The sequence below is a fragment of the Phodopus roborovskii genome, unplaced genomic scaffold, assembly GCF_943737965.1.
Source record: "Phodopus roborovskii unplaced genomic scaffold, PHOROB, whole genome shotgun sequence".
Taxonomy (NCBI): domain Eukaryota; kingdom Metazoa; phylum Chordata; class Mammalia; order Rodentia; family Cricetidae; genus Phodopus; species Phodopus roborovskii.
In genome coordinates, this window is record NW_026126448.1 from 2,922,789 (window position 1) to 2,950,137 (window position 27,349).

The window sequence follows — 27,349 nt, forward strand, 5'->3', positions numbered from 1 at the left end:
TAAAGGTTAGCCCTGCTTCCTGAGCTAGCCTCTTAAATGAGCTCAAACAACACATGACAGTTTACTACATAATATACATTTCCCCTGTCTAGGTGCTGGGGTTATTGATGTACAATTACCATATCCAACCCCCTTCTTGTACCTCAAACAGCCATGCTTCAAAGAGAACTCCTTATTATCTTCTATGTTGTTTTTCACCAGTTTTTTCTCAAAAAGTGGCAACTCTGTGCAGTTACCGGTAAAGCAGAAATTGTGGCCATGAGTCTTTTTCCTTTATCTCACAACACCTCATAAAATAGCACAGAGGATACTTTGGTAAATACCTATTGATCATACTTCTAAAATATCTCTCAATTAAGACCATTTTTCAGTATTTTTGTTGTAATTGCCTAATACAGACTGTTAGTGTTTCTATCTGGACTAATGGAACTTCACTATTGTTTTCTTAGCTTCTTTTTATGGATAATTCTAGTTCATTCCCTGCTTAGCAGCTAGAATGATCTTTTAAAAACATAAATTTAAGTATATTGCTCTTTTATGGAAAAATAGTTTTATCCCTTTCTCTACAGTACCCCCTGAGTTTTCTTATCCTTACCTTCTGTGATATAGCTTACTTAAAAATCTTTAAAACAACAACAACAAAACACAAAACAAAACAATAACAACAACAAAAACCAAAAAACTAAGAGTTAACTTTACCCAATCCCTGACAGATAATGTTCAATTTTCTGGAATCATTACTACCACCAAATCTTTATATAAATGGCCATTTTCTATCTTTTGGGTTTTAGCTTTATACTACCTCTGTAATAGACATTTCTCATTTGCCTCTCATCCCGTGATTCTCCATCATAACATTAAAAGAAGAGGGACCATACCTGTTTCTGTCACCAGTGTATATAGAATTCTTGGTATATCAGTATCAAATAAAGGTTCATGGATTAGTGCATGAACAAATGGCCTAAAGAAAAGGGTCCATTTTATTTAGTCATGCTGTGTATATTTAATGGGGAAGATTTAATGGAGAATCATTGGATAGTAGATAGGCAAAAATATGAAAATGACTTGATTGAGTGCTAAGAGTATTTCTCTATAGTCCACTAAGCAATAAAGGATAAGAGGTAAAGATAACTCTCCTGTGTATATATGGATGCACTTTGTTTGCATGCTATTAACTTTATTGAGAGAACACACCAATTTCAAAAAGGCGTTACATATTTGACATAAAATTGACTTTGGTGTGTCCTGGTAAGTTGTACTCTTTTAGTTAATTGTGTATTGTGTTGTTTGATTTTCAAACCACACACCATAAACCATTAATAGGTTGTGAAGTTAATTTAGTGGGTAATAGACAACATAAACAGGAAGGAAGAGAAGAGAAAGAAGTGGAATACAACAGAAATGTCATTCTAATGTAAATAATTAGGGTATTTATTTTTATTTAAGACTGCACTTAGTAAGATGGGCCCTCTCATGGAGCAGTTAAAAGTTCTTCCTGTGGCCTGATTGGGTAAGATCACCTTTCTCCAGGTGTCTTTTTCTCCATCTGCAGAATTAAGAAATCCTTGCCTAAGGATTCCTTAAGTGCTCCTCGCTTCTTAACATGTATAGCCTTGCCAATATTATTTGTTTTGACCCTGCCAGGATTGACTTTGCTATCCTTTACCTGTTTATGCCAATCACCATAAGGAGTCTGAGATTTCTGAATCACTCCTCTCTTTAATTTTCATAGACTGTACATCCTACACCTGTCTTATTTCTCATTCTCTACAGTGCCATAAGGCTTTTTGTTATGTGCTGTTAAACTAATCGATCATTAGCAAAATTACTTTTATTAAACTCTTCCATGTACACTTCCTTTACTGTCTTCCTCTGAATAAAGCCATCTTCCTCAAGAAGTTGTAACCCTTTGTAGTCTTCTTAGTGTTGGTTTTATTTTGGCAGTTCTCATGCAGTTGAAATAAATTATAAAATAATATATCATCATTTTTACTTCTAGATCATTAACAGTCTTTCCTATGAGAGTTTCTTTAGCTTTGAATTTATATCAAAAGCTTATTGATAACTTACTGAAGTTATCTTCCCTTATTTTCTTATGATTGTTAATTTCTGGCTTATAATTACTCTTTGTCTTAATGCTTATTAATTTAATTCTATATTCCATCAAGACTTAGATAATTTTTTAAAGAAAAGGTTTATTTATTTATTTGCTTATATGTATGCATTTGTGTATACATTTGTGGGTATAGCTCCCTCCATAGGCCAAAAGAGGGTGTTGGATCCCAGGAAGTAGAGTTACAGATGGTTGTGAACAGTCTGGCCAAGGTACTGGGAGCTAAACTGGTTCTTTGCAAGAACAGCAAGCACTCTTAACTGCTGATTAGACTCTAATTCTTCATTAATTTCAGTATCATACAAATTATTATTACTTTGGCCACCTAGTTCCTTGGACTTTTCCCCTACAAAAAGCTTTCACTATTTGTGCCTTACTCATCTCTCCATGCTTTTAACATTTTCTAACAATGGCAGAAGCTTTTATCTTAATTTCAGTTTTCTATTGTATGTTTTTTGCTTAACAGTTCTCACCCTTTAGTTCATTTAATATTCTAGCTCCCAACAATCCACCAGATCATGCTTTCAATCCATTATGTCCGCCATCTTCTTTTTAAACTTAAAAATTACATTTATTTGTTTGTTTAGACATTAGTACTGGCTGTTTTTATCTGAAGTTCTCTTTCCCTGTATATTTTTGTTTGTTGCTGCCACCTTCAACTCTGCTCAATGATCACAGACTCTGATTATCAAACTTAAAATTGCAAAGCTCCCCTAACTCATATTTTTCATCCCTACTCCCTGCCTTATCTTTAGTTAAAAAAACAAAAACAAAAAACAAACAAACAAAAAACCCAGAAAACAAAACAAAAAACCTATCACCTTCTAATTTTCAATTATATAGATTACTTTAATCCTACTAAAACATAATCCCCTACCATCCCCCCATCTAACCCCCCCCCCCCCAATCAGGACTCCTAAGTTATAGCCGTTCTTGTGATTAGGGTGGTCTTGGTACAGAGGTAAGATGCAGTAAGATTCTGTGAATAAAACGCATGCCCTGAGTGCATGATGTGAAAATGAATTTCCTAATGTGTGTAGCTGTCAGAAAGTATGTTAACAAGTGCTTATCTACCGATTGGAAGTCTAAAATGTATGAGTTTTGTAATCGTGAAGTTTAAATAAGTTTGTATATGGGTGTGATTCAACAAATCTTTTTAATAGTAAAAGATCTTTGGAGTGAGAATAAAGAGATCTAGGTAACTCTTACTAGAGCCCACATCCAAGTTATGTACCCTCTTAGGGTACAGCTCCTCACCCTTAAAGACCTTTGGTTTGAAGTGCTTTCTATAATGTTTTTCTAGGTCTTAAAATTTTCTGAAAGCCTGCATTACTAATTTTTTTGCTTTAACATGATTATACTTCATTGGTGGAAATTAATAACTCTTAATTGTGCTCTTAATCTATATGCACCTTTAATGAGCTAAAAGTTTGTATTATACTGTTAATGCTGAGATTTGTATTAATTTGCAGTAAAAATAGCAGAAAAAAAGATGGTTTGGATTTAGCTCTTCTGTTATATTTAGGAAATTATTAAATGATGAAAAACCAACGTAAAAGTTGACAAACATTCAAGAATTGCAAAAATTAATAATGTACAAAGTCAACATTTATTTTTGTTTTCTTTTTTCCTATTTCAGACGGTCTTAAAATCACTACACTTGCCAAAAAACAACAGTCTTTATGTTCTTACACCAGACCTGCCACCACCTTCATCATCTAGTCACGCTGGGTAAGGGATTCACTTCTCCTGGAAATCTGAAAGGAAATATTTGATGGGAAATTTTTATTAGTTGTGCATAAGTAAAATAAATAAAAATTTTATGGAATACTTTATTAGCAATTGTTAAGTGTATCACTTTTCATAGTATTTGGTTTAGTTTATTTGATTTACTGGTAGAATCTTTTTTCAAAGAAATTCTGTTTGAAAATGCTTGTATTGGAAAATTCTGTTGGAAAATGCAGTACTACCTACTGTATTCTGGGTTCTGAACTCGTGAACATTTAGGGGGTGGGGAGAGCCAGAATGGCCCTTCTTTAATTAAAGGACAAAGATTAGAGGGAGGAGAAAAAAATAATGCAACCCCAGTCTAGATAAACACCTACTTAAGTTCTTAAGTTCTCATAGATTTTTTTTTTTCTTTAATTAGGGTAGAGAGACTCATTCTTGCTTTTAATTCTCATAGAACTCAATACATATGTATAGTGATCCAGTATTTAGTTACAAATTAAGTTTAGTAATATTAAATGAAATAAATGGCCTGCATGTACTGGTTGTGCTAGTGACAAAAGAATTTTTTTCTGAGTTTTGTATTATTTCAGAACTAGTTTCAAGCTGACTTTTCAGTTTCATGATCCTTATGTTCAACTGCTGATTTTGTCATCACCAGAATGTCATGCTGAACTCATGGCAGTTGTCTTCTTTATTGCCATATAGCTGATCACTGTTTCCTAATTCATTGTCTGCAGGGCCTACAGTACTGCTGAAATGCAGTGCTTATTGAGGAATGAAAACCGTTTTTTAGTTGGCTTGTTGATTTTCACCAAATTTTAATGATGTTGTTTCCTGGGTAGGAACAATGACAAATAAAGAAAGACAAATGATGTAGTATGAAGGGGCATATGTGGCTACTCATGACATTGAAAAAGTTATTTTAATACACATTTGAGATCAGCTAGAAGGTTAGGGCTCATATTTGTAGATGTTTGTTCACTTTTATAAAATCCTTTGAATTTTTCTTTCAATGACAGTATGTTGTAAGTTATATACCAAAATAGATGTGAAGTAACATGCTTTTAAATTGATTACTGACAAATGATTTTAAGTTTTGGTCAGAACTTGAAAGAAAATTCTACCTCCATGTCTTAATCTTCCTATCTCGATTTTATTGCCACTAGGGGGTGCCTGGTAATTGAGTCTTTGTATTGAAATTTTTTTCTGGTATCGTATGGGCATCTCTAACTGAGTTAAGAATTATTTTAATATAAAGCTTATTTTTAGGAAACAAAATTTCAAGCTGAGAATTTAAGAGTGAAGATGTTGGTTGAAAATCATTTAAAATCTTTTAGAGTTCAGTAATGAATTGCAAGAGTGAAGCATTATAGCGTTATACCTGTGGCACACTACAAATCAAATTATAATTCGTAATAAAATCAGAAAAGGGGAAAATGTTATTATTATAGGAATTATTCAGCTCATCAATGTGTTCTTTATTAATTAATAATAAAAGACAAGTTCTGTTCTCAGTGAGCTTATAACCTATTCATTAAAAATATTGGTCCTTTGAAAAATTTTTTCCTTTCCAGATAATTTTAATTATCTTCATTGCTTGTCCTAACCCTAAAAGTTTGACTATCCCATCCAGTTTCCTTTATTTGCTCTAAATGTTGCTATTCTTGAGATTTTTTTTTTTTCCTTAGCAGTCTTCCTGTATCTTCTCCTAGAGTCTGTTTTCAACCTTTCAATTTTTAAAAGATGTTTAGATAACTTAGAAGTTTCTATGTACAAGCTTGCATGCTCTGGTTTTCTGAGAGTCGTTTGTTTATGTGTCTCTTGTAATTCAGAGTTAGATGTTTAGAACTGATTCAGCACTTTCCTGGGAAAACTATATAACTGCCCATATAGGCATCACCTTAAGCGAAAACAGTACAGACTGCTGAGGCGTAGCCTCACTAACATGATGATTGCTAAAAAATGTCATTTAGTCAGAAATTTAAGTAATTGACTTTGTTAATGTGAATTTTGGTTGAATATTGGATTTTAATATATTTTAAAGAATAAGTGAGAAATGAAAACAAGTTACATTCACAGAAGCCAGAATTAATTGACATAGGAGGAGAACAAGACAGTAAATAGAAACAGTTGGCACAAGTAAAACAAACAAACCCTGGTGGCCAGCAGGGATGTGGGAATGTTAGTCTGCTAGAGCATCTGTAACAGACTACCATAAATTGGGTGGCTTAACAACACAATAATAATTCTCCAGATTGTAGTCCAAGATAGAAATGCAGGCCAGGTCATTTTGTGATGAAGGCATTTTCTTGACTTGTACATTGCCATCTTATCATAATATTAGTATTCTTGCTTGGCAGGCAAAGAGAAAGTGATAAACTGTTCCCTTTTTCTTATAAAAACACCAATCACATTGGTTTAAGGCTTCATCTTTATGATCTGAATTACCTCAAGACCATAATCCAGATAGCATCAATTGGAGTTTAGGCCTTGTACATATGAATTTTAAGGGTAGTTTCAAGGGTAATTATTGAGTAGGGAGGCAGGATTGGTGTCTAGGATAAAGTATTGAAATCAAGATAGCTAGCAGGGTTACAGGCAGTAGGAAAGGTAGAGAGCCTTTTGATGACAAATGGAAAATATTTCTGAGTTCTGGATATTCATAGTTATAGCAGCAAAGACAAATGGAAAATACTTAAATAGAAATTCCAAGGAGAATAATGATATCTATGTATCTTATAAGATCGTAGCAGAGAAAATAAAAAATAAAGGAGGATGAAGTTATGCTTTAAGTATTTCAGGCTAATATTACCTAAAAGAAAGTAGTATAATAATGTTAATAGTTTTAAGCTTCATTTTAAGGCAAGTAACACTGAGGAGCTATTTTCCAAGAATATACAATGATTGTAGATTTGTAATGTTCAAGTAAGCAAAATTTGACATAATTACAAAGAAAAATAGAATAGTCATAGTTGTCTATCAAATTTATTTACTGAATTTGTAAGCTGTAGATTTGAGCAACTCAATCAGACACATATGAAATACTTAAGAAAATAGATCAAAATGCCAGCTTCAAAGAATCATGGTCCTATTGACCACATTCCTAGATCTTTGCTTTTACAAATGATATTTATTTCCAAAAGTATTTTAAAAAAACTAGTGTTAACAGTTACAATAATGCATGATTTGATGTGATTCTTAAAATAATTTGTCATTCCTCAGGAATAAATTGTGACTCCTAGTCAACTTAGGTTTAATTTTAGTTAACATTATTATTAGACTTTTTAATGTAGATTTTAAAGTACAGGATTGGTAAATGTTTTTAATAAGAAGTCCTTTAAAAGTGGCTCATTTTAAGAAGACGACATTCTGGATGATAAAAGAAACCTGTTCCCAATTAAAGCATCAATGGTGATCCCAGCACATCTAATTGGAGTGATGTACCAAATTCATTTAGACAGTTTACTGCCTATTGGTAGGTTGGTGACTACTGAGATTTGCTTGTTAGCATCACACTTTGAAAAGGAGCTGCAGGTATTCTTTATGACAGGAACTTAGTTAATGGACAGCCAGAAAGTTGCTCACTGATTCACAAAGCAAGAAAATCAATACATTGCAAATATGCTATTTTTTTTTAATTTTATATTTTTCCTCAATGAGTGGAATTATATTACACAGTTTTGCTATTTTCTATTAATGTAGATCCCAATATATCAATATCACCACTAATTGCCATGTTTTGATTAATCTTAAATACTTTGACATTTTGTTGAATCCAATATATCACTATATTGATAAACAGTAATTATAGGCATAAGGCCACCTAGACTTTGAAATTATCTTGAAAAATGTTATTAGGAATTATGTAAAATGAAATGTTTGTTTATCTAGACATATTTAATTGCCAGCAAAGAAAGCAATTAAAAGTAGCTGCAGACTAAGAGGCCAACCTTTGTTAAATATGGTTTTAAGATTGTTACAGAACTTGTGGTGATGATAACATGGTGTCTTGGAGGATGTTAACAACTGTAGCAGAGTGTTAATTAAGAATGATGTAATCTTCGTCTCAGAATTATTAGTATCATGTTAGTTTAGCTGGACAGAAGCAAAACCTAGTTTTGGTTATGATAATAGCTCAAGTCATATTTATAGTGGAAAGATTAACATTTTATTTTTTATGCTGTTCCCAAGACAGTTTTAAAATCCTCAATGAAATACAATCATATGTAAACATCAAGGCTTTAGCTCATTTACATATGTGCCAGATTTTCAAACTGATTGCTATTTGAACCTAATCTGTCATTGCTGGCTGCATTAGCTACAACAAACATTACATTTACATATTGATTTCTTATTTTGTTTTAGTGTAAATATTCCATAATTATAGTAAATTTGGTCTTTTGTTGACAAGAGCTCATATGACTCTTAAGTTTAGAATGGAGATTTAAATTACCATGTGTTTTGCTTATCAATTCAAAATCTGATGTATCTCAAAGAAAAAATAATTAATTGTAGATCACAAAATAGTAAAAAGACACAAAAGAAAAATCTTAATGTTTAGAAAGATACAAATTATATTTCTATAAAATGATAAACATTTTATTACAAAAATTCATGGTAAATTAAATAAGTTATTATTCTTGCTTTGGTCATTAGACCATGTTTTAAAAACAAAATCTCAAGTAATTGGATGTAATGATCCGATTTTATGTTTACATATTTTTTAAAATACCTATCCAGCTCAAGAAAATATATATCCTGTATACACAACAGAACTTTCAGTGTCTGCATTGGTGTTAATATGTAACTAATGTAAAAAGTATACTTTTCCTACTGACTATAGCTGTCATTAGACATAAAGGATTTAAGTAGAAATGGCAACAAACAACTCCCAGTTTCCATGTAGTCTGATTAAAAGTATATTGTATTTTTTTTCTGGGCACATTTAGTTGGAAAAATGGTGGCTAACACATTATTTAGGCACTCATAATATGCTTAAACTTTATTAAGGTAATTTAATTTATATTTTGTAGATTTCCAATTCTTAGATGTCAAATAGCCAGTTCAAAAGCCTAAATTAAACTAATGACAGATATTTTTCTTGATGGAGAAACTGTAAAAGACTTTACCTCATCAGTTAGGTTGTTGTCACGGAATGTGACTTACTGGGATAGGAGAAGTCTGAGGTAAAGGCACCGACAGACTCACTTCCTAGTGAGAGTTTCATCCAGGCTTTACTGTCTTCTTGCAAAGTCTTCATGTTAGAAGAATACTAGAACTCTACTTTGTCAGTTATCTTGAGAATGCTAATCCAATCGTGGAACTCTAATAACTTTATCTGAATATAATTTTGTCAGAAAGCACCCATCTTCAAATACTGTCTGCCATTCTAGGAATTTCAACATGACTTTTGGAGAGGACATGAACATTTAATTATAAAAGCCCTGAAGTTTGAGTGGATTTCTCTTTTCTAATTTGTTGGATTTTGGTGAATTTGTAACTAAAAACAGTGAGTGTTTTCTCTAGATCTTCCCATTCTTCATAGACAGGCTATGATTTAGAAGAACTGAATCTTGTGCATACTGAAGACTTTCAGAGGGGATTTTGGACTGAAGGAATTACTGAGAGGATCCTTTGGTTGCTGTTACTATTCTTGATTTTATGACATGGTGGATACTAATGGTACCTTATGATACAGTGCTGTTACTAATTGATAGGAGAGAAGTAATTCTTTTTTATTCTTTAGCAATTAATAACTGCTCTGTAACTATCTTGTGACCAAATGGTATTTCTTTTTGAGGGAAGAGAAATATAATAATTTTTGTTTACGTGTGTGTGTGTGTGTGTGTGTGTGTGTGTGTGTGTGTGTGTGTGTGTGTGTTTAACATAGCTCACCCATGTGGTGTGGTCAAAGTACCACTTGCAGGAGTTGCTTTTCTTTTCAGAGGTTTGGGACATGGAGGATCAAATTCAGAATTGTCAGAGTTGGCAGCAAGTGCCTTTACCTGCTGAACCATCTCACTGACCCTTAAATGCTGTTTCTATATTAAAATGGATCCTTTAATTTACCTTGAAAAATCACTATTTATATTTTGTACTCTTGAACTTATTTTCTGGCTTGCTGATGTGCTCTCTGAATGTAAAATAAATTAGCAAGATGGTGAGGGCTACCATTTATTTATTTATTTATTTATTTATTTATTTATTACTGTTTTTTTTTAAGTTTTATCAGTAATTAACAATAATTTATGGTATCCTATGTTTTTATGTATAAAATGCCTATATTTGAGCTTCAGATTTATTACAGAGGTTTTATACTAAAGTCTATATTTATATAATTTTCTTCTTGAAAAATAAAGTGAAGGAGAATGTAGAAATGTTTAAATTAAGACAGTGCATTAACATGGCACTTACAAGAAGGTAGTTATCTTACAGGTAACTTTCTGTTCTCTCCGGTGTAGCTATATTGGAATGAGCTCATTCCAGGTATAATTTAGTATTGAAAGAAGAAGCTGGAGAGTTGTGGACCAAGAACAGTAAAGATGTTTTGCCAAAATTATTTCTATACATTATTACTAGCTTAGACAATGATGTTTAGTCATAATATTGAGACTTTTGGGGAATTGGTTACCATGTTTTTAGAATTTCCTCTTACAAACCACTCTCTTCCCCATAGTATTAAAATTAAAGTAGTTGGGTGCAGTTAACTTGTTCCTTTAACCCCAACTATTAAGATAGGTGAGACAGGGATCACTGGAGCCTAGGAGTTTGGAGCTTAATCTGGATAATGTAGTGATGCTGGCTCTTAAAGAAAAGTTAATGAAAGCATTAAATAATTAGGATAGGATATATGTAAAATGTTTATTACTTTGCCTATTAGGTGTTTAATAATGATTAGCTCTTACTTTTACTTTATTTTATTTTGGTTTGTTGCAAATAGTCACCCCTCAGACAAATCTTGATCATTCTGATTATGTGTTAAACAGTTTTAGTCTGTCAGCTAAAGCAGAGACTTGTAGTTTTAGTAACCCTTGTTTGTTTGTAGAAACTGAAACATGTCTTTGTTGATAAGTACATGTAGCCCAATTGAAAGAAAAAAATTGCAATGGAGAAACACAGTAAAGAGAGAATATATGTTATGTTCATGTAAAACCATTTCTTTCATTGAGCTTACATTTGTACTGCTTTTGAAAAGTTTGCCTGCTTGAAGACTGGGGGAGGTAACTTAGTAGGTAAAGCACTGGGTAAGCCCGAGGACCTGAGTTTAATCCCTGGACTCACATGGTGGAAGGAAAGAGCCAGCTTCTCCAGATTGTCCTCTGACCTTGATGTGTATGCCATGGTACGCACAAACTCTCACAAAACAAGATACTTTGTTCACATGTTAATTTTTGTAGAAGGCATCTGTAGTCTAATTTAAGGTTTTTTTTTTTTTTTTTTTTTTTTTTTTTTTTGAGACAGGGTTTCTACTGGCCTAGAACTCTTTCTGGCCTCAAACTTAGAGATCCATCTGCCTCTACCTCCTGAGTGCCCCCATCATCCCCAGCTTAATTTAAGTGTTTTAAAGTGTTTCTATATCTAATGCTATAGGAAAATTAGTATTACAATTTGTAGCCCAAGACACCGTATGTGAAAATAATGTTTGTGTCTGCCTATTTCTCAGCAAACTTAGTAAAGGCAGACATAAGATCTTTCTGGGTTCTTTTCTTCATGCCCCAAAGCAAATCATGACTGTTATTCTGTAGTTAGACCTGAGAAAATGCCACATTTTTGTGTATGTGATGTCAAGCAAGTATTTATTGTCCATTTCTTTGTGACACGGAAGTGATTATAATAATTTCATATAGCTAATGTGAAATTCTTAATACTTCATATGTTATAGTACTTGGAATACCAACTGTTAATTGTTGATGAAGCAAATGATCTGTGCTAGAGCCTGAAATGGAGGATGTTGCCATCAGTAGAGAAATCATTTTGCTAGGATCATGAATATGGTATATCAACCTGGAATAAGAATTATAAATGCCCACCCCCCAAAAAAAAACAAAACCCAAAAAACTCAACCATAATGGTTCTAGGTAATTGTAGGTTCAGTATACAAGTAAAGCAGAATGTGTGTTTTTTGAGACAGTCTCTGTATGTAACAGCCCTGGCTGTCCTGGAACTAGCTCTGTAGACCATGCTGGCCTTGAACGCACAGAGATTCCCCCTGCCTCTGCCACCACCACCTGGCTGAACACAGATGTCTTTGTCTTAATATCTCAGATTCAAACTTTAACACCTTGTCTCAGGATTAGGTTAAGAGAAATACTAAATTTGAGATGCTTTTCCTGAAATCTGCTCTGTGTGTGAACAGTGATTGGCTTGGAAGGGTCATACTGGTGGTTCTCTTGGGAGGCTTTGCCTGGTCCTGGTATAAGGAAAGGGCTTCAGGAATTGAAATATCTCTCTCCCATGCTTCTGCCCCTGGGCTCAAAGGAGGGATCTTCAGATTTGTCATACTTATCTTAACTTCTTTGTTATAGTTTGAGGTTGCCATCACATGGCCATTTTATTATTTATTTATCCTGGCCTTTGTGTACCAGTGCCTTGGCTTTGGCATGACTGTCTTTGCCATGACTGAAGCCACTCTTCTGTTTGAAACACTTAATTTTTGTTTTATACTGGTCTTTATTGCTTTTTCTCTTTACCATTAATTTTCTTTTAAACTGACTCCATCTTTGCTTTGTTTCAGATTTTGGAATGTTCTAGGGTTCCATCTTGACCTGTTTTTCCCTTAATAACTTCTTTCCAGACATGATACATTTGGCACAAAGTCTCGTATCTCCCATATGCCTGCATGCTTTTGACGCTTAATGCTCTTACATCTCTTAATTGGCTGTTTTGTGTGTTTGTTGTCTTTAGTTTTTTTTTTTGTTTCTGTTTTTGTTTTTGTTTTGTTTTCTGAGAGAGAATGGAGCTACATATGGCCCAGCCTGGCCTCAAGCTTGTCTTGTAACTGAGGCTGACTTTGAGCTTGTCTTCCTGCCTCCACCATCCAAGTTCTGAGTTCCCTTTTTAACCTGGCTTTGGTGTTTACATTCAGTTGTATTGTAACATCGGAGTTTCTTTTTGAGAGTAACATACAGTCAAGCTCAATTCATCCAAAACTTCCCTCTCAATTTTCCTATCCATTTGTTTTTGTTAAATAAAATTCTATTATTGTGTTTGCTCAGACTGGAAATCTTGGGGTTGTACTTTTGTCCTCCATCAGTAAATTATCCTTCTTCTGCCTCTAACCTGTATTCTGTATTTAATATTCTTATCATTTCTCCTTTCTTTTCTCACTTCTTTTGTGATTTTAACTTATCCCCCATCTTCTCCGTCTATAGTCTTTCTGTCCATAGTTAGAGCACAGAGAAATCTTGCAGAGATGGAAATAGAAATCAGCTCTTAGCATGTTCCCCTTTAACCCCCCCAAAGTGGCTTTCCTGTGCAGTTACTTTGGACCTTTGCTAAGTGCTTTGTATTTCAGGAACCTCAGTTTATAGGTCTTTTCCTTGGAGGTGCATTTATCAGCTGTTGTTTACTGGATTCCCCTGACCCTCTGTTATTTTGTGTCTTATGATCTGTTTTACTTTTTTCATGGTACATAGCATTCTTCAAGATTACTTAAGTATTTACTTGATTTTTCTCCCATTCACCAGAAGTGTAACTTTCATAGAAACAAAGACCGTTTTTTTTTTTTAAATTTCTCATTATTTTTGTAGAAACTAGAATGTTTTGACTATAGATTGGTATACAACAAACTGTGTCAAAGTTGTGGCACCTCTCACCATAGTTGAGCACAATTGTGTCAGTTTTCATTGAACTTTGTTTCAAGTCTACTGGCAGTGATATGTATGTATCCCTATTAGACTGAGGTTTTCAGAGAACTGTGTATTTTTATTTAGATTGAATTCCTTTGCAAGGCCTTGACCTAATGCTGCTTTAAGAGTAAATAAATAAAAAAATACTTTAACCAAAGTGATAGTTGTGTGACCTTGTGTGAAAGACAGAGATGAGTATGACTCTTACCTTGTTGAAATTTGTTTATTACAAAGCGAATATCTGCAGGTATTTTGTGTAAGTGCTAAAGATATAATAACAAATGTCCTTGCCTCAAGAAACTTGTATGTTAGTTGGGTATAAGTTTTTAAAATTTATTAATAATATTTGGTGATATTTATGCTTCCTTTGTATTTTTTGTCTGTTAATAACCTACAAAGTCTTTGGCAGACAATAAAGTGGGAAGATTAAATGCCCAATTCTCATCTTTATTTTATGTGTTTATCATGTTATTCCAGATTGTCAAAATAGGAGCCAAGTAGGCCAGAACTATGTAGCACACTAAGAATATTCTCTGAGGCTATAGCAATGGCAAATCAGGCCGTGCAGGTGATTTGAAGATAATAGCAATAGACTTTTATGAAGTTATTGATTATCATCTTTCTTAATATTTACATAAAATAGAATTATAACTTATATTTCTTAATTTATGTAGCCGATTACATATATTTTTGTGTTTTTTATACTTTTTAAATATTTTGGCACTTTGTTACAGGATTTTAAAAGTGTTGCTTTGAACTCTTCAATTCCTCAATTTATATAGCTGAATCCTAAGTGAAAGTATGATTATTTTGAAGCAATTTTGGGGTAGCAGTTACAATTCTTTAGATTTCAGTATCTTCTGAATTTTTGTTGAAAGCATATATTCTATTTTTATACAGCATTTTAAAGTGTAAACAGTAGTGGTATGGTTCTGTTTTAGACAGCTGTTTCATTAGAATTGAATCAGTGTTTCAGTACATTTGAATAAATATTTTAATAGACATTAACATCATTGGCAATTAGACAGTTCCCTTGGAGGAATAAGAAAATAGACAACAGTGTAGAAAGTGTAGTATTTGAAGTTTTTACAATAAAAGTTTGAAAACACCTTGGAAGAGAAGGAGTTAACAGGTTAGCTCCCCTTGGTTGTTCTCAGCATGCTCTCTTGCCTTTAGGAGCTGAGAAGATGATAACATTGAGCCCGGACATGCCTACGTGGAGGTTAGGGTACTCCTGGGGTTTTTGCAGCTAGCTGTGAAGCAAGCTAGAACTTGTTCATCTCTGAGATCCTTGTTTTTCTTTCAACCCTTTCAGTGCCCTGCAGGAGTCATTAAATCAAAACTTCATGCTGATCATCACCCACCGAGAAGTCCAGCGGGAGTACAACCTGAACTTCTCAGGAAGCAGTACCATTCAAGAGGTGAGTTATGTCTCACAGCTGAGGAATAAAGGTAGCTCATTATAGCTAATGTTGACCCTGTTAGAGAGGGCTTATCTGTTCTGATAGAAACTCTCTTTATGTTTCATTATTGGGTTTTTAATTTTAATTAACTGGGGTATCAATGATTACTGTAGAAACACTAAATGACTTGACCTAGAAATACAAATGTTGTAAGTGGAGCTCTTGATCATTCTTAAAAGACTCTGCTTAAAAACTGCTTACGTACAGTCCATTATTATATGGAATATTTTATTGTCTGATAGTAATTATTCAAAATATTAAGGTGGAAATTATTGACAGTATTCATTGTACAGGGTTCTATTTTATTTTGAAAGGTCAATCCCAAATGTGTCATGCATTTATATCATATGCTTCTGTTTGAAACAGGAATTTGAAGAGGCTTTTCTTACGCAGCTCAATCCTAGCTTTGGGCAGTATTCATTAGATGTGGAGACCGTCATTTAGCTCAGACTATCTGAAGAGAGTCTGCTAAGACTGTCTATTTTCTTCAATATGTCCAAAGAGAGCCACCTTCTTGATATGTCTTTGGCCCCACCCATCTGAAGGCCAATGATTTCTCTCCTCAGGGGGTGTGAGGAATGTTGGAGGCTTTGACAGGACTTCCATGCTTAGCAACATTAAAGTAGTGACTTATTTCATATCAACCTTCATAATTTATAAAACTTACTTCACTTTTTTTTTTTTTTTGTAACCCCTGGATTTTAAAAGACTATATCATGCCAAGTCTTGATTGCTACATAAAAATTTAAGACCATGATGTTTAAAATAATAATTTATCTTGAATGAACAAGTTATTTTTTAGAATTATAAAAAATGTTTTGATAATGGCCAGACTGCTGTTTCCTTTTTTGTACATGTTTGATTAGTGAATATTTTGAATTTATTACAAAGAACTCCTTTTTCCTGTTTATTTTCTCCATTAACCAGTTGGATAGCTATTATATAACCAAGCATTAATATTTAGCCTTTTCTCTGACTTCTAAATTCATCCATTTATTTTATTTGAATTTTCTAGAATTTCATGCTTGTGTATTGCCATTTCAGTTTTAGTCTTTATAATGGGTATTCTAAGCTTGAAATTTAAATTTTTAATTTCTTTAAAAGTAATTTTTGGTCTAAAACTGAAACATGGCTCTTTGTTAGAGTTATTATAGGATATTTGACTGTGAATTCTAAATTACACATGTGAACATTTAATTAAGGATATTTAGCTTCACAATAACTCCAGTTAAATAAAGATAACAAGTAAATTTCACAGTTGATTTATGTTTTTATTTGAAAAGGATCATAACATATGATGAAACATAGAAGTCATTTTCTTTCTGGATGAAATTTTTAATAGCTAAAGTGTTGTGTGCTGTTTCTTCCATTCCCAAACCCCCTGTGCATTGCTAGTTTAACTAATTTGGGTGTGTTTTCCACTTTCTCCCACAAGAGGGCAGAAAGTTCTATTAAGCTGATAGCCTAAAAATGCCACTCAGTGTTTTCAAATTAGCTTCTCTTATATTAACAAAAAGGAGCATAATGGCCAAGTTATTGTTTGATTTACAGATAATTGGCATATTGCAGCGAGGAGACTTAATTTCACCCTTTTAAATTAAACAGGGAGATTTAAAAAGACATAAAATATTCATTAATGTTCGGTGATTATAAAGTAGTGGCATATATTTATTTTGCCTTTATTACTGTTTCGATGGGAAAATACTGCAAATATTTCCGAAATCGAGTTGGCCATACTGACAAGTTGAAATGTTTAAGCAGTGTTAATGCAATCTGCTCACACCTGATATCCTATGCAGAATGATTCAAAATGACTACATCAATTATTAAAAGAAAATTTAAGATTCTGTAAATGTCCCATTGCGTGCCACAGTTGGCTGAAACTGTTCCCTGGTATATTATTTAGATTATCAAACACATTTTAAGTGTCAAGGACTTAAAAACATTGAAATCCTTTTCTTACCATGTTTTAAATATCTCTTTAAAATGTTCCAGAAGAATTTTTATTGACAAATATTCTTATGTATTTCTGGGTAATAGTTTTCCTTTCTTTTCTTTTTTAATTTTAAAAAATTAATTTAATATTTTGAAACACTTGTTATTAGGGAAAAATGTGTCTAATGAAAATTGCTTTTTTGTGAATAGACAGTTCCACATGGTTTGTGTTATTTTGTGTAACTTTGACCAAGGCTGTGCAGCAACTGGCTGAGTGTAGCAGCTCCCTGGCTTTTCCTTGGTTCTCTGGGATCCTGTGCTGAGTCTGGTTTCAGGAAGGAAAGTGTTCTTATGGATACTCGAGACCCACAGTGCCTTAGTTCTTGCTAGGCTACTATAAATCAGTTTAATTGCACTAAGAGAGAAGTACAATCCTGAAATAATTTGTAGTTTTTTTCTTAATACTAGTATTTTTGTTTTTTTAATGTGGAAGTTTGTTGATTTTTTGTATTCCTATATTTTGAATTAATCTCTGTCACCAGTTTCAGGACTCTTCTTTCAATAGTAAGCCAAAAAATAAACCGAAATAAAGGAATAGATTAAAAACATCTAATGTTTTTTCCAATAAATTATTTTTTTCTTGACAAAAACATTATTAATATTTTGAAAATCTAGAATTTTTAAAAGAAAGTTTTTACAATATTTTTCACTCAAAACTATTAATTGGCTAAGATTGTAACTATTAATTGAACAAAATACATTTTTGAAAATACTGATTTAGAGAATAGTTTTAAGATGCAGTTAGAATTTGAGACCAATTAAATAACGCGTGGTCATGAACGTTGATGGTGATAAACTAACAGTTGTACAAGTGTTTGCTCATCCTGTCTCTCAGCCGTTGCTTCACAATATGTGACTTTTTTCCTTTGGATGCCAGGTGAGGGGTTTGGTTTTGATTTTGTTTTTGTTTTAAGATCTTTTCAAATCTTTCCACTTAAATATTCTACATGCTGACATAGCAGTCAAGATGGTTAAAATGGAGAGAATTGTAAGTAGTTATAAGAAGTAAAATCCTTATTTCTTTCATGATAACATAATACCTCATAAAATTATCAATATTCTAATGACATTTGACAGCCCCAACTTTCTATCAATTTGCACTCCAAATTGAATACTAATCACACTTCAAAATACTGAAATTCCTCCAAAATTTAAGCAAGCCTATTTTATTTATCAGGTTTCTACTCTTGAGAATTCACAGTTATAAACAATTAATTGTAAAGATTCTAGTAATTTAAAAATCTGTGGTTTCACATGCTCTTGGAGTGGGCTAACAGAAGGGGGGGGGGGAAGGGAGAATGATTTGCCTCTGTAGATCCTAAGCCCAGGTGTGGAAAAGGATATAAAGTCCCTGAAATCAAGCCAACTTTTTCTTGGAAACTGATTCTTTGTTGTCTGCCTTATTATTTGTAAAAGCTTCTGTTAGGCAAATATCTACCTTTTTTTTTTTTTTTTGTAGGTGTCATATAAGCTTAAGAAACATATACCTGACCCAAAATAACAAAGATAAGAAATCTAAGTCTTTTTAGTGCAGAATCATGGAGTATGACTTATCTATTACAGTGAGAAGTGTGATGAATAGCTATTGGAATTATTTAAATCCTCTTCCAAGTTTCACTTTACGCCAGAATTCTCACTATTCTTATTAATGTTGATTTAGTTCTTAATGGGAATGAAAGGGGAAAATTGACAGCCTACCACGTCTTATAGGGAGCAAGTAGCACATTTCACTACCAGCACCATGTTATACAGACTAATGATTAGGTAGGAAGACAATTGAGGTAGAATTGTTATCAAGAAGTAGTCTTAAGTAAATTTATACAAATTCTTACAAATAATTGTGAGATCAGGATGTTAATTTTGATTCTGAAAATGTAAACCGTATGCTACGTGTGTGTGTGTGTGTGTGTGTGTGTGTGTGTGTGTGTGTGTGTGTGTTTGATTTGTTCTATTTGGTGCTTTCTCATCTTGACTAACATGTGCTTTGGGCTGTTATTTTAAGGCCAGTGGCCATTAACTTTTGAAATTTGTAGTTCTTCACAAATTATATTAGTGAGCACTTTTCTAGTAGTAAATAGATTTTAATTTCTTAACTGTTGTGTCCTTTCTTTAAATGTTTTGTGGTATTAGGTGCATTTTTTGGGGGGGGGTTTGTTTGTTTTCCAGTATGGGGTGGGGGACTCGTGGCAAAGAATTGAAGAAACAGTGAAGTAGCTGAGAATGTTCATATGCAAGAGGGTAAATTAAGTTGTGTGCTTACTTAATTAAAAGTTTAAGTGGTTTGTTTTTACTACAAGATAAATGGCATATATTAGCTCAGTTAGAATGAGCAGTTTTAATTAGCATATATCATTAAAAAAAAGAACAAAATAAAAAAAAAATGACATCTTACTAAGAATGAAAGGTACACTTTTTAACAACCAGGCAATGAATTCAAAGCCATTATTCAGCTTTTAAAAAAAGGAGAATATGACATACATACATACATACATACATACATACATACTAGTTTCAGTCTTCATTTTAAAACAGGTTTGTTGAATCATACTGCTTCAAAAGAGCAAATAAATAGTGATTATCTTATTGAGGTTTTTCTGTGTTTCTGTTTTATCTTTTAGGAAATAAATTTAAGGGATATTTATGGTGTAGCTGTTTGGAAATATTTTTTTCTTATCTAGAAATATTTTAGGATAATTTGCAAGTTATTTAAAACATAAATATTTTTATATGTATCTCAGAAAATAATTTTGTTAAAAATTAAGGGCCTTAATTTAGCCTTTTGTTACTTAAGATATTTGTATTCTAAAATCTTAGTCTAGCATATTCATAATGTATGCTTTGTGTGTTGATAGTTTTGAAATGCCTGAGTTAAGAGAAATTACATTCAGTTATCAGAAACTAATAAACATAAGACATTTTTTATATGCAAGAAAAGGCAGAGAGTAAATAATTGCACTGGTGACCAATACTGTAATAATCCTGTTTTACAATATGCACTTGACAGGTTGTAATAGTGCTAATTGAAGAGACTAATTCACACTTGCTTCATTCTATTCAAAGGCAAAATCAGCAGCTTGTTTTGCTTTTGACCAGATGGTCCTCATGAACACCTACTGTGCACTTTAAGTGCTTTACTAGAATTACAAAGGCTGGGGGCTGCGTTCGACTCCAAATGATTGGGGGGGGGGGAGGCTTCTGTGCTCAATGGATTTGGTGCAAGTAAATTAATTCTAGTGGACCCATTACACACAGAGCCCCCTTTTCAAAGCTCTTGAGCCTCCTCGCCTGCTCTGTAGCAATGAGAAAGAGAAAGAGAAAGGCAGATTACTGCAAACAGAAATAAAAAAAAGGGTATGAAAGGGAGAAAAGAGGCCTTGAAGCCTTTCATATCATTTGAGTTTTTCAAGTGCGTTATTTTTGGGGAGGGTGGATGTATGAAAAGCCAATTGGAGTTTTTTTTGTTTTAAAGTGCGCTATTTAAGCACCATGAATATAAGCGCAAGAGCAACAGTTGACTGAGTTTACTGTGGTGAAGCTTTGTGTCCGAGGATGAATCAAATTCATTATATTCAACTCTTTGTGTTTTAACATGAATGGAGGGTTAGTTTCACAAGACTGTGTCTGTTTAGGATAATTATAATTTAATATTTTCCTTTCATAAAGTTATCACTGTAGATGTCTAAAATTTTAATCAAAGCAGATTTTGTACATTGACTTTGAAGCACCCTGACAGTTTAAAATTCAAAGGAAAGCTTTTTTGGTTTTCAAAAGAAAAGAAAGGCTCATTCTAATGGCATTGAGGCAGAGATTATTATAACTAATTAGAAGTCACACATCTGTTAGCTTTTGGTTTGTGATTTATTTATGTATTTGTGAGTAAAACATATACTTTTAAAATACATTGTCATTATGGTGAACCAAAATGATAAAATGTACTTAAAAAGGAACTGTTAACTATTTTTACAAATTGCTATAGCTGCATAAAATACGTAATGAAGTAAAGGTGCATTGAGTATGACTCAATATTGTACAATTAATAACCTTAAGCTGAACTGTATTTTCAAACAAAATATATTCACAGTTTTTTTTTTAGTGTGATTCAGGCTATTAAATAGTCATTATGAAATATTAGTAAATATAGTTTATTCAAATTTATAGTTATTCCTTAACTTTAAAGGTGTTCATGTATAATACACTAACAGAATGCTACAACTGTAAATATTTTCTTATGACAAAGTAAATAGATAATATACAAATGATCACATTTAAAAATACGTGTCTTTTGTTTTTGCTTTTTACGAGATAGCCTCATAAACACCTTTAAACTTAAAATATGTCAGTTGTTTTCTCATAGTATATTTTTAGTGACATGGATTATCTTTGTTAACTCCGTATTACTGACATTCTTATTTAAGTCCTTTCTAATAATAGCTATTAACAAAGACAACAAAATCATACCAGTAGTATACTTGTAAATGTCTTACAGTCTTTGTAAGTTTGTAATGCTTTTGTAATGCTGGAATTTATATTTGAATAGACATAGTAGTAAGTATGTCTTTTATGTCTGTTTTGATTATATGCTTAGAAAATAAAACATGAAAAATGTAAAATTAACCATAGAAATTGTTTTACTTTTCAGAACCACAAAAATTGTTATTTCTCAGACTTTGAATTGAAGAGGGTAGCATATTCTCTTTGCTACTTAATGTGAACTTTATTACTGTGGTCATTACTTTGAGATTTTGTATAGAAATTAGATTTGGAGGATGAAGAAAGATAAAAGAGAATTCCCCCAAACCTTCAACTAACAAACATCCAGTGAAATTTGTAAACAGTAAGGTGTTAATGAATTGGTATCCTTGGAGAGAAAATATTTGAAGAAAAAACATGGATTAAGGGGAGGGGGGAAAAAAAAGAAAAGAAACAAAATTAAAATAAATGTAAAGTTCCTGAACTCTTTCCATTGTATTGTAGATAGAGTGAAGAACTGGCATTAGAGCCAGAGTCTCAATTAACAGACGTGGTTTGATCATGACATATATGTAGTCATTTGCTTGTGTGCTTGTGTGGGGTCAGTTCTCTGTCTTACCAGAGACAGTAGTTAGATCAATCAATCAATAAATAAAAGAATAATTTATTTTAATATTAGACTATTTGCCCTAGATTCAGTGTTTTCAGTATTAAAAATATTTCAGTATATTTTAGTAGTAAACTGCTATTCTTTGAGGGTTAACATACATGATTACCTAGGGTTGGGAAATCCTGCACAAATCATCATGGACCTCTAAAGTACCATATTACTAAAGATGTTAAACCTTATAGCAATTAAGTATCTTCCAGCCATGCAATAAATAACATCCCATTCTTTGCTCTCCATTCTGCAAAAAACGAAGAATCAAATAAAATAATCAATAACAAAGGATGGATAAATGATTAGAAAATATTCATTAGGTGGGCTAAGACTAGGTATATTAAGATTAGGGTAAGTTATACTTGTAGAAAATCATTTCCATTTTTATTATTATAAGTAAAAATTATTTGGATACAGACTAAAACATCAGGCTATGCTATTTTTCTTTCATTTAATATGACTCAGCAAAATGTAGTCAAGGAATTATTATTTTTAAACATCAGTCTGATGAATATACTTCAAGAAAAATTCTGTTACTCAGTTTGTAGTTTTTATTATCTTAAATATACACCCCCCCTTTTTTTTTAAAGGAAAAAAAAAAGTAAAAGCTCACAGCAAACAATGTATAAATGACAAAATGTATTCCTTGCTTTGTGGTCATTTCGTGACCAGACAGTAGAGCACTGGATTGCTCTGAGGTTTTACAGCTGCAAGGCAAAAGCATCTGTTCATTGCAAAGCCGTCATTGTTTAATTTTGACACTGACTTTTCCATGCATCTTGTCCCAAGCACTGGATTAGATGCCACTAAGATGAAATTTGTTTTAAGTTGCTCCTAAAGTGCAGCTGTCTCTGTATGTGGCCTTGTAGCTTAACCAAAACAGACAGACATAGGATCAATCAGAATCTTTGTACAAGGTCACTTGACCAGGCTAAGAGAAGCTCAGAGGAAGAATGGGAATGCTCTTATTTATTGTGAATAACTGTAAAACCACTTCCAGGCCCATTCAGTGTGTATAGAAGTATCCTGACTTTATTTAAAGGCAATACAACCTTTATTAAATATTGAACTTTTAGAACTGGATTATAATGGTTTAATATTCAAGTATTCTGTGTATATTAGCTATTATTCCCCCACAATAATTTGCAGGAGAAAGGGTCTCTTAAGTAGTAATTGACTGAAAATAAAATTCATTCTAAAATCACTCAACTAAATTCTAAAAGAGGACATTTTTATAGAATGATAATTTTTCTTTAATGTTTCAAGTGAATGAAAAATGAAAGAGCACTCCACTTCCCAAGTTTCCTGGGATTGTGTGAATTTCTACCCAGCTGGTCCAAATTGATTGATACAGGGCCAAATATTTGTCTGCCTACATTTCAAAGTCTATAATTTGCTAATGAATTGTGGTAATAATCTTTCATCATACATGAAAGATTTAGCCAAACAATTTGCTAAGTATGTATTTTGATCATAAGATTTTTGGACGTACACCAAGCTTTACATCTATTTTACAGCTAATGCATGGGGGTAGAGAGAGGGCAATTGGAAAAATAATACTGAACATGGACATTGATGGGAAGGGATGAAGGAAACAAGAAAAGAAGGTACTTTGGAAAGGAATGATGCAGAGAAAGTCCTATGAACGACAGAGAAAAACAAATTATATTTGCACCAACATTACAAAATTGAATTTTAAAAAATGCCAACATACATTAATCAAAAATGTATCCAGTGTATATTAAGACAATATTCTCATGCTGGTTTGGTTATAGCTATTACACTAATTGGTTCTGAATAATTTCTTATAAATTTGGTGTTAAAAATGTCAAATGTCCACAAATATTGAATCATTGAAGGTGTAATACTTAAAACCAAGGACTTGTAAATTACCTTTAAAAAAAAAAAGTGACTTGACCAACTCCAGAAGAAGCTTCTGAAATGATTGTAGGCATTAAGTGAATATATTTCCCTCTAGAGCAAACATTGTACAAAGGACAATTGGACTTAGCTTTCTGGGAGGATAATGTGGCATTAAGTAAATTCTGGTCTTGAAAATGCAGACTATACATAAGTATTTTGATAGATGAGTATAAAATGCATTGTAGAAGAAGTCCAAGATTGCTTTATGAAGTCAGAAGGCAATGTTCAACAACATTTAACTCTTACATGCATTGTTAGCAACCAGTGGGGCCATGATTTCTTCCTATTTCACTGATTCAGTCTAAAGAGTTTTCATACTATCTATGAGGAGACTATTAAATAATAATATATTTCCCTTGCCAGTTATTGTTTCTCCAAACTCATACCATAGTAGGCAGTTTTTAAAACAAAATGAGAAACAAGCAAATAAATAGAACACCTTCTCCTTTAGAAAGACAAAGCATCTATCATAACAGAAAGGGAGATAGACTTTTATTTTATAGCTTTTAAAAACAATTACCAGGAATTTTTATATACCTGCTAGACCTCTTGAATAATTATCAGATCATCACTGCATTAATGTGTATTCATTTATATAATTACCTTTCTATTTTTGTTACAGGTCAGTCAATCCATTGTGGCACCACTAGACAATCTTGAAATATTTAGAAAAGTTAGAAATATATTTCTTACCCCTGTTTTATTTTAGATGAATTGAAACCTTTTTTGACACACTATTTTTTGACAGTTAAATGTCATAATTCTTATAGGCACATCGATACCAGATAGTTATTATAGTAAATGTTAATAAAGTTCTGAATTGGGGGTCCTTACTTGTTTTCTTCTCCTATCACAGAAAAGTTTCATAAGCACCATGGAGGAAAGGAACACGAGAATCACACTTAAATTAATATAGTTAGTTACGTGATAGTGTGTCCTCTGAATTTTTATGAAAACTCAATTTCCAAAGCATGTTGCTAGAGTTATAGATTATATTAAATGCAAACTTTGTTATTGGACTTGACAATAGTTTTTAAAATATTATTGCCATAGCACTTGTTGTTACATGCCTTTGTTTATATAGAACATTCTTCTAAAGAGATATGTTTATTATCTCATGTAATTATCGCTACATAATTATCATTATATAATTTAAATACCAGCTCATTTTATTTTGAATTAAGTATTGTTTCCCTTTGTAACAATGTAAAAAGGGAATTTTAATTATTTATACCAAATTATCTATAATAGCACACAGGTACATATGCATGAGTTGCTTTATGATATAAAGTACCAGAAATATAGTAAAATATCTTAAGAATCCTGCTTAATGCTAATGTAAATTTTAAATGTGACTTTTTTATATTAAATGGAACAGAATATAAAGTGTATTTGCAAAATGAATGTAGTTTATAAGTTAGCATGCATACATGGTATAACTCAAAGCAAATGTTGGTTTCATATTAGTTGTCTTTGTTTATGGTACATATTCTTTATTGCCCAAATGTAGTTTGGATTTCTAGGAACTGGTTTGGTGTTGTGATATTTGCTTTAACTTTTTTCTTTTTAGTGATTTCACTTATTCTTTGTTCTCTAAAGGGACAAATTGATTTGTTGAAACTCTCAAAAGTAATTTGAAACCATTCTTGTGAGCCAGGTAGTTATTCAATCTGGGTAGTTAATTCTGTGTTATTCAGGTTAGATGTCTCTTTTCTGAGTGCTCTCTTTGTGAATACATATCAGGTATAACCTCATCCATTTGCAGTCGTTTTGTTATGTGCTTATTTCCTTAAATAAGTACCTTAAAATAGAAGAAGTGTAAAATGTTTATCTCTTTATGTCAGGGCCTCCTAATGAAATGGTCATAGAATAGGTGAGCTTAAAGAATAACTAAATTAGAAAAGTAAAATCTGTTAAGCAACGAGATTTTTACCTAAGGCATTTGCAAAAGTAATTATGCAAGTATTTTTGAGTACTTAAGCTTTTTGAATATCAATGTTGAAGTAAGCATGCTTTTAAAACATTTAAAATTTAAATTTGGTTAGGATGTGTTTCTTTGGGTTGTTTTCACATGCACATGTCAGTGTACTTTGTACTTACTGGCTACCACTTTGGACACTCCCATTCTTTACCCTCTCACTAGTTTCCTCCCTCCTCTCAAATAGTTACCTTTTGTCTTCATGGCACATGCATTCCAGTGGCCTCTTTGTTCCTCCCACCTCCCTATTGACCTCTTACTTCCCTGTCATAGTCCCCTTTCTACTTTCATGTTACACACACACACACACACACACACACACACACACACATTCTGTATTCCTTGTATAAGAGAAAACGTACAATATTTGTCTTTCTGAGTCTAGCTTATATTGATTAACATAATAATCTTCAGTTCCTTCTATTTCATTATTTCATTCTATTTACAGCTGAAAAAGAAAATAATTGAGATATTATTTATACATACCACATTCTCTTCATTCATTCATGCTGTCCCTATGTTGATGACCTCTAGGCTAGTACCATAGCTTATGAGTAGTACAGCAGTAAACATGGATGTTCAAGTATCTCTGGTGTGCTGACTGAGAATTTTTTAGTTATATGCCCATGAAGGTGTCTAGAGCAATATGGCTATTCTTGTTTTGCTCTTTCAAGGAGCTTTCAAATGGACTTCTATAGTGACTGCATACGTTTGCATTTCCACAAGCACTATGGCCTGTGGAACTAGACCACTGTTCCTCATGCCACCAACAAGTTATGTAATGCCCATCAATCTTTGAGTGGCCTGACTTATTTTTCATGTTTGAAATTTTCATATGTAGATTTTAACTTATATATACAGCTATTCTGATTGATTGAAGTTTGCATAGACTTATGTCTCAGCATTTCTGTTTTTGTTTCTACTTTCCCTTACATCATCATTGGCAAATATTTTTTGAATATAGACCCATTAATGCTCACACATTGTAAGCTTGATCACCAGTGTGGCCAAGTAAGAGGTGGCATTATAGAACTTTTAACATGCAGAGAGAGGATAATGTAAGGAATTGATATAGTTCGTGCAGGTTGAGAGAGGGAATGGGGAGAGGTAGTAATCCATAGGTTGTTGCTGTATGTAAAAACATTTATATATCTTTATGCTTGATTT

At 32.6% G+C, this 27,349-nt stretch overlaps 1 protein-coding gene across 1 annotated transcript in view; it reads left to right on the top strand.

Moving 5' to 3' along the window:
- Faf1 (Fas associated factor 1) overlaps nt 1-27,349 on the top strand; it is a 271,924-nt gene that overhangs the window by 71,440 nt on the left and 173,135 nt on the right. The window contains exons 6-7 of the mRNA XM_051188455.1: nt 3,753-3,844; nt 15,008-15,113. Of these exons, the coding sequence (XP_051044412.1) occupies nt 3,753-3,844; nt 15,008-15,113 (198 nt within the window). The remainder of the gene's footprint in view (nt 1-3,752; nt 3,845-15,007; nt 15,114-27,349) is intronic.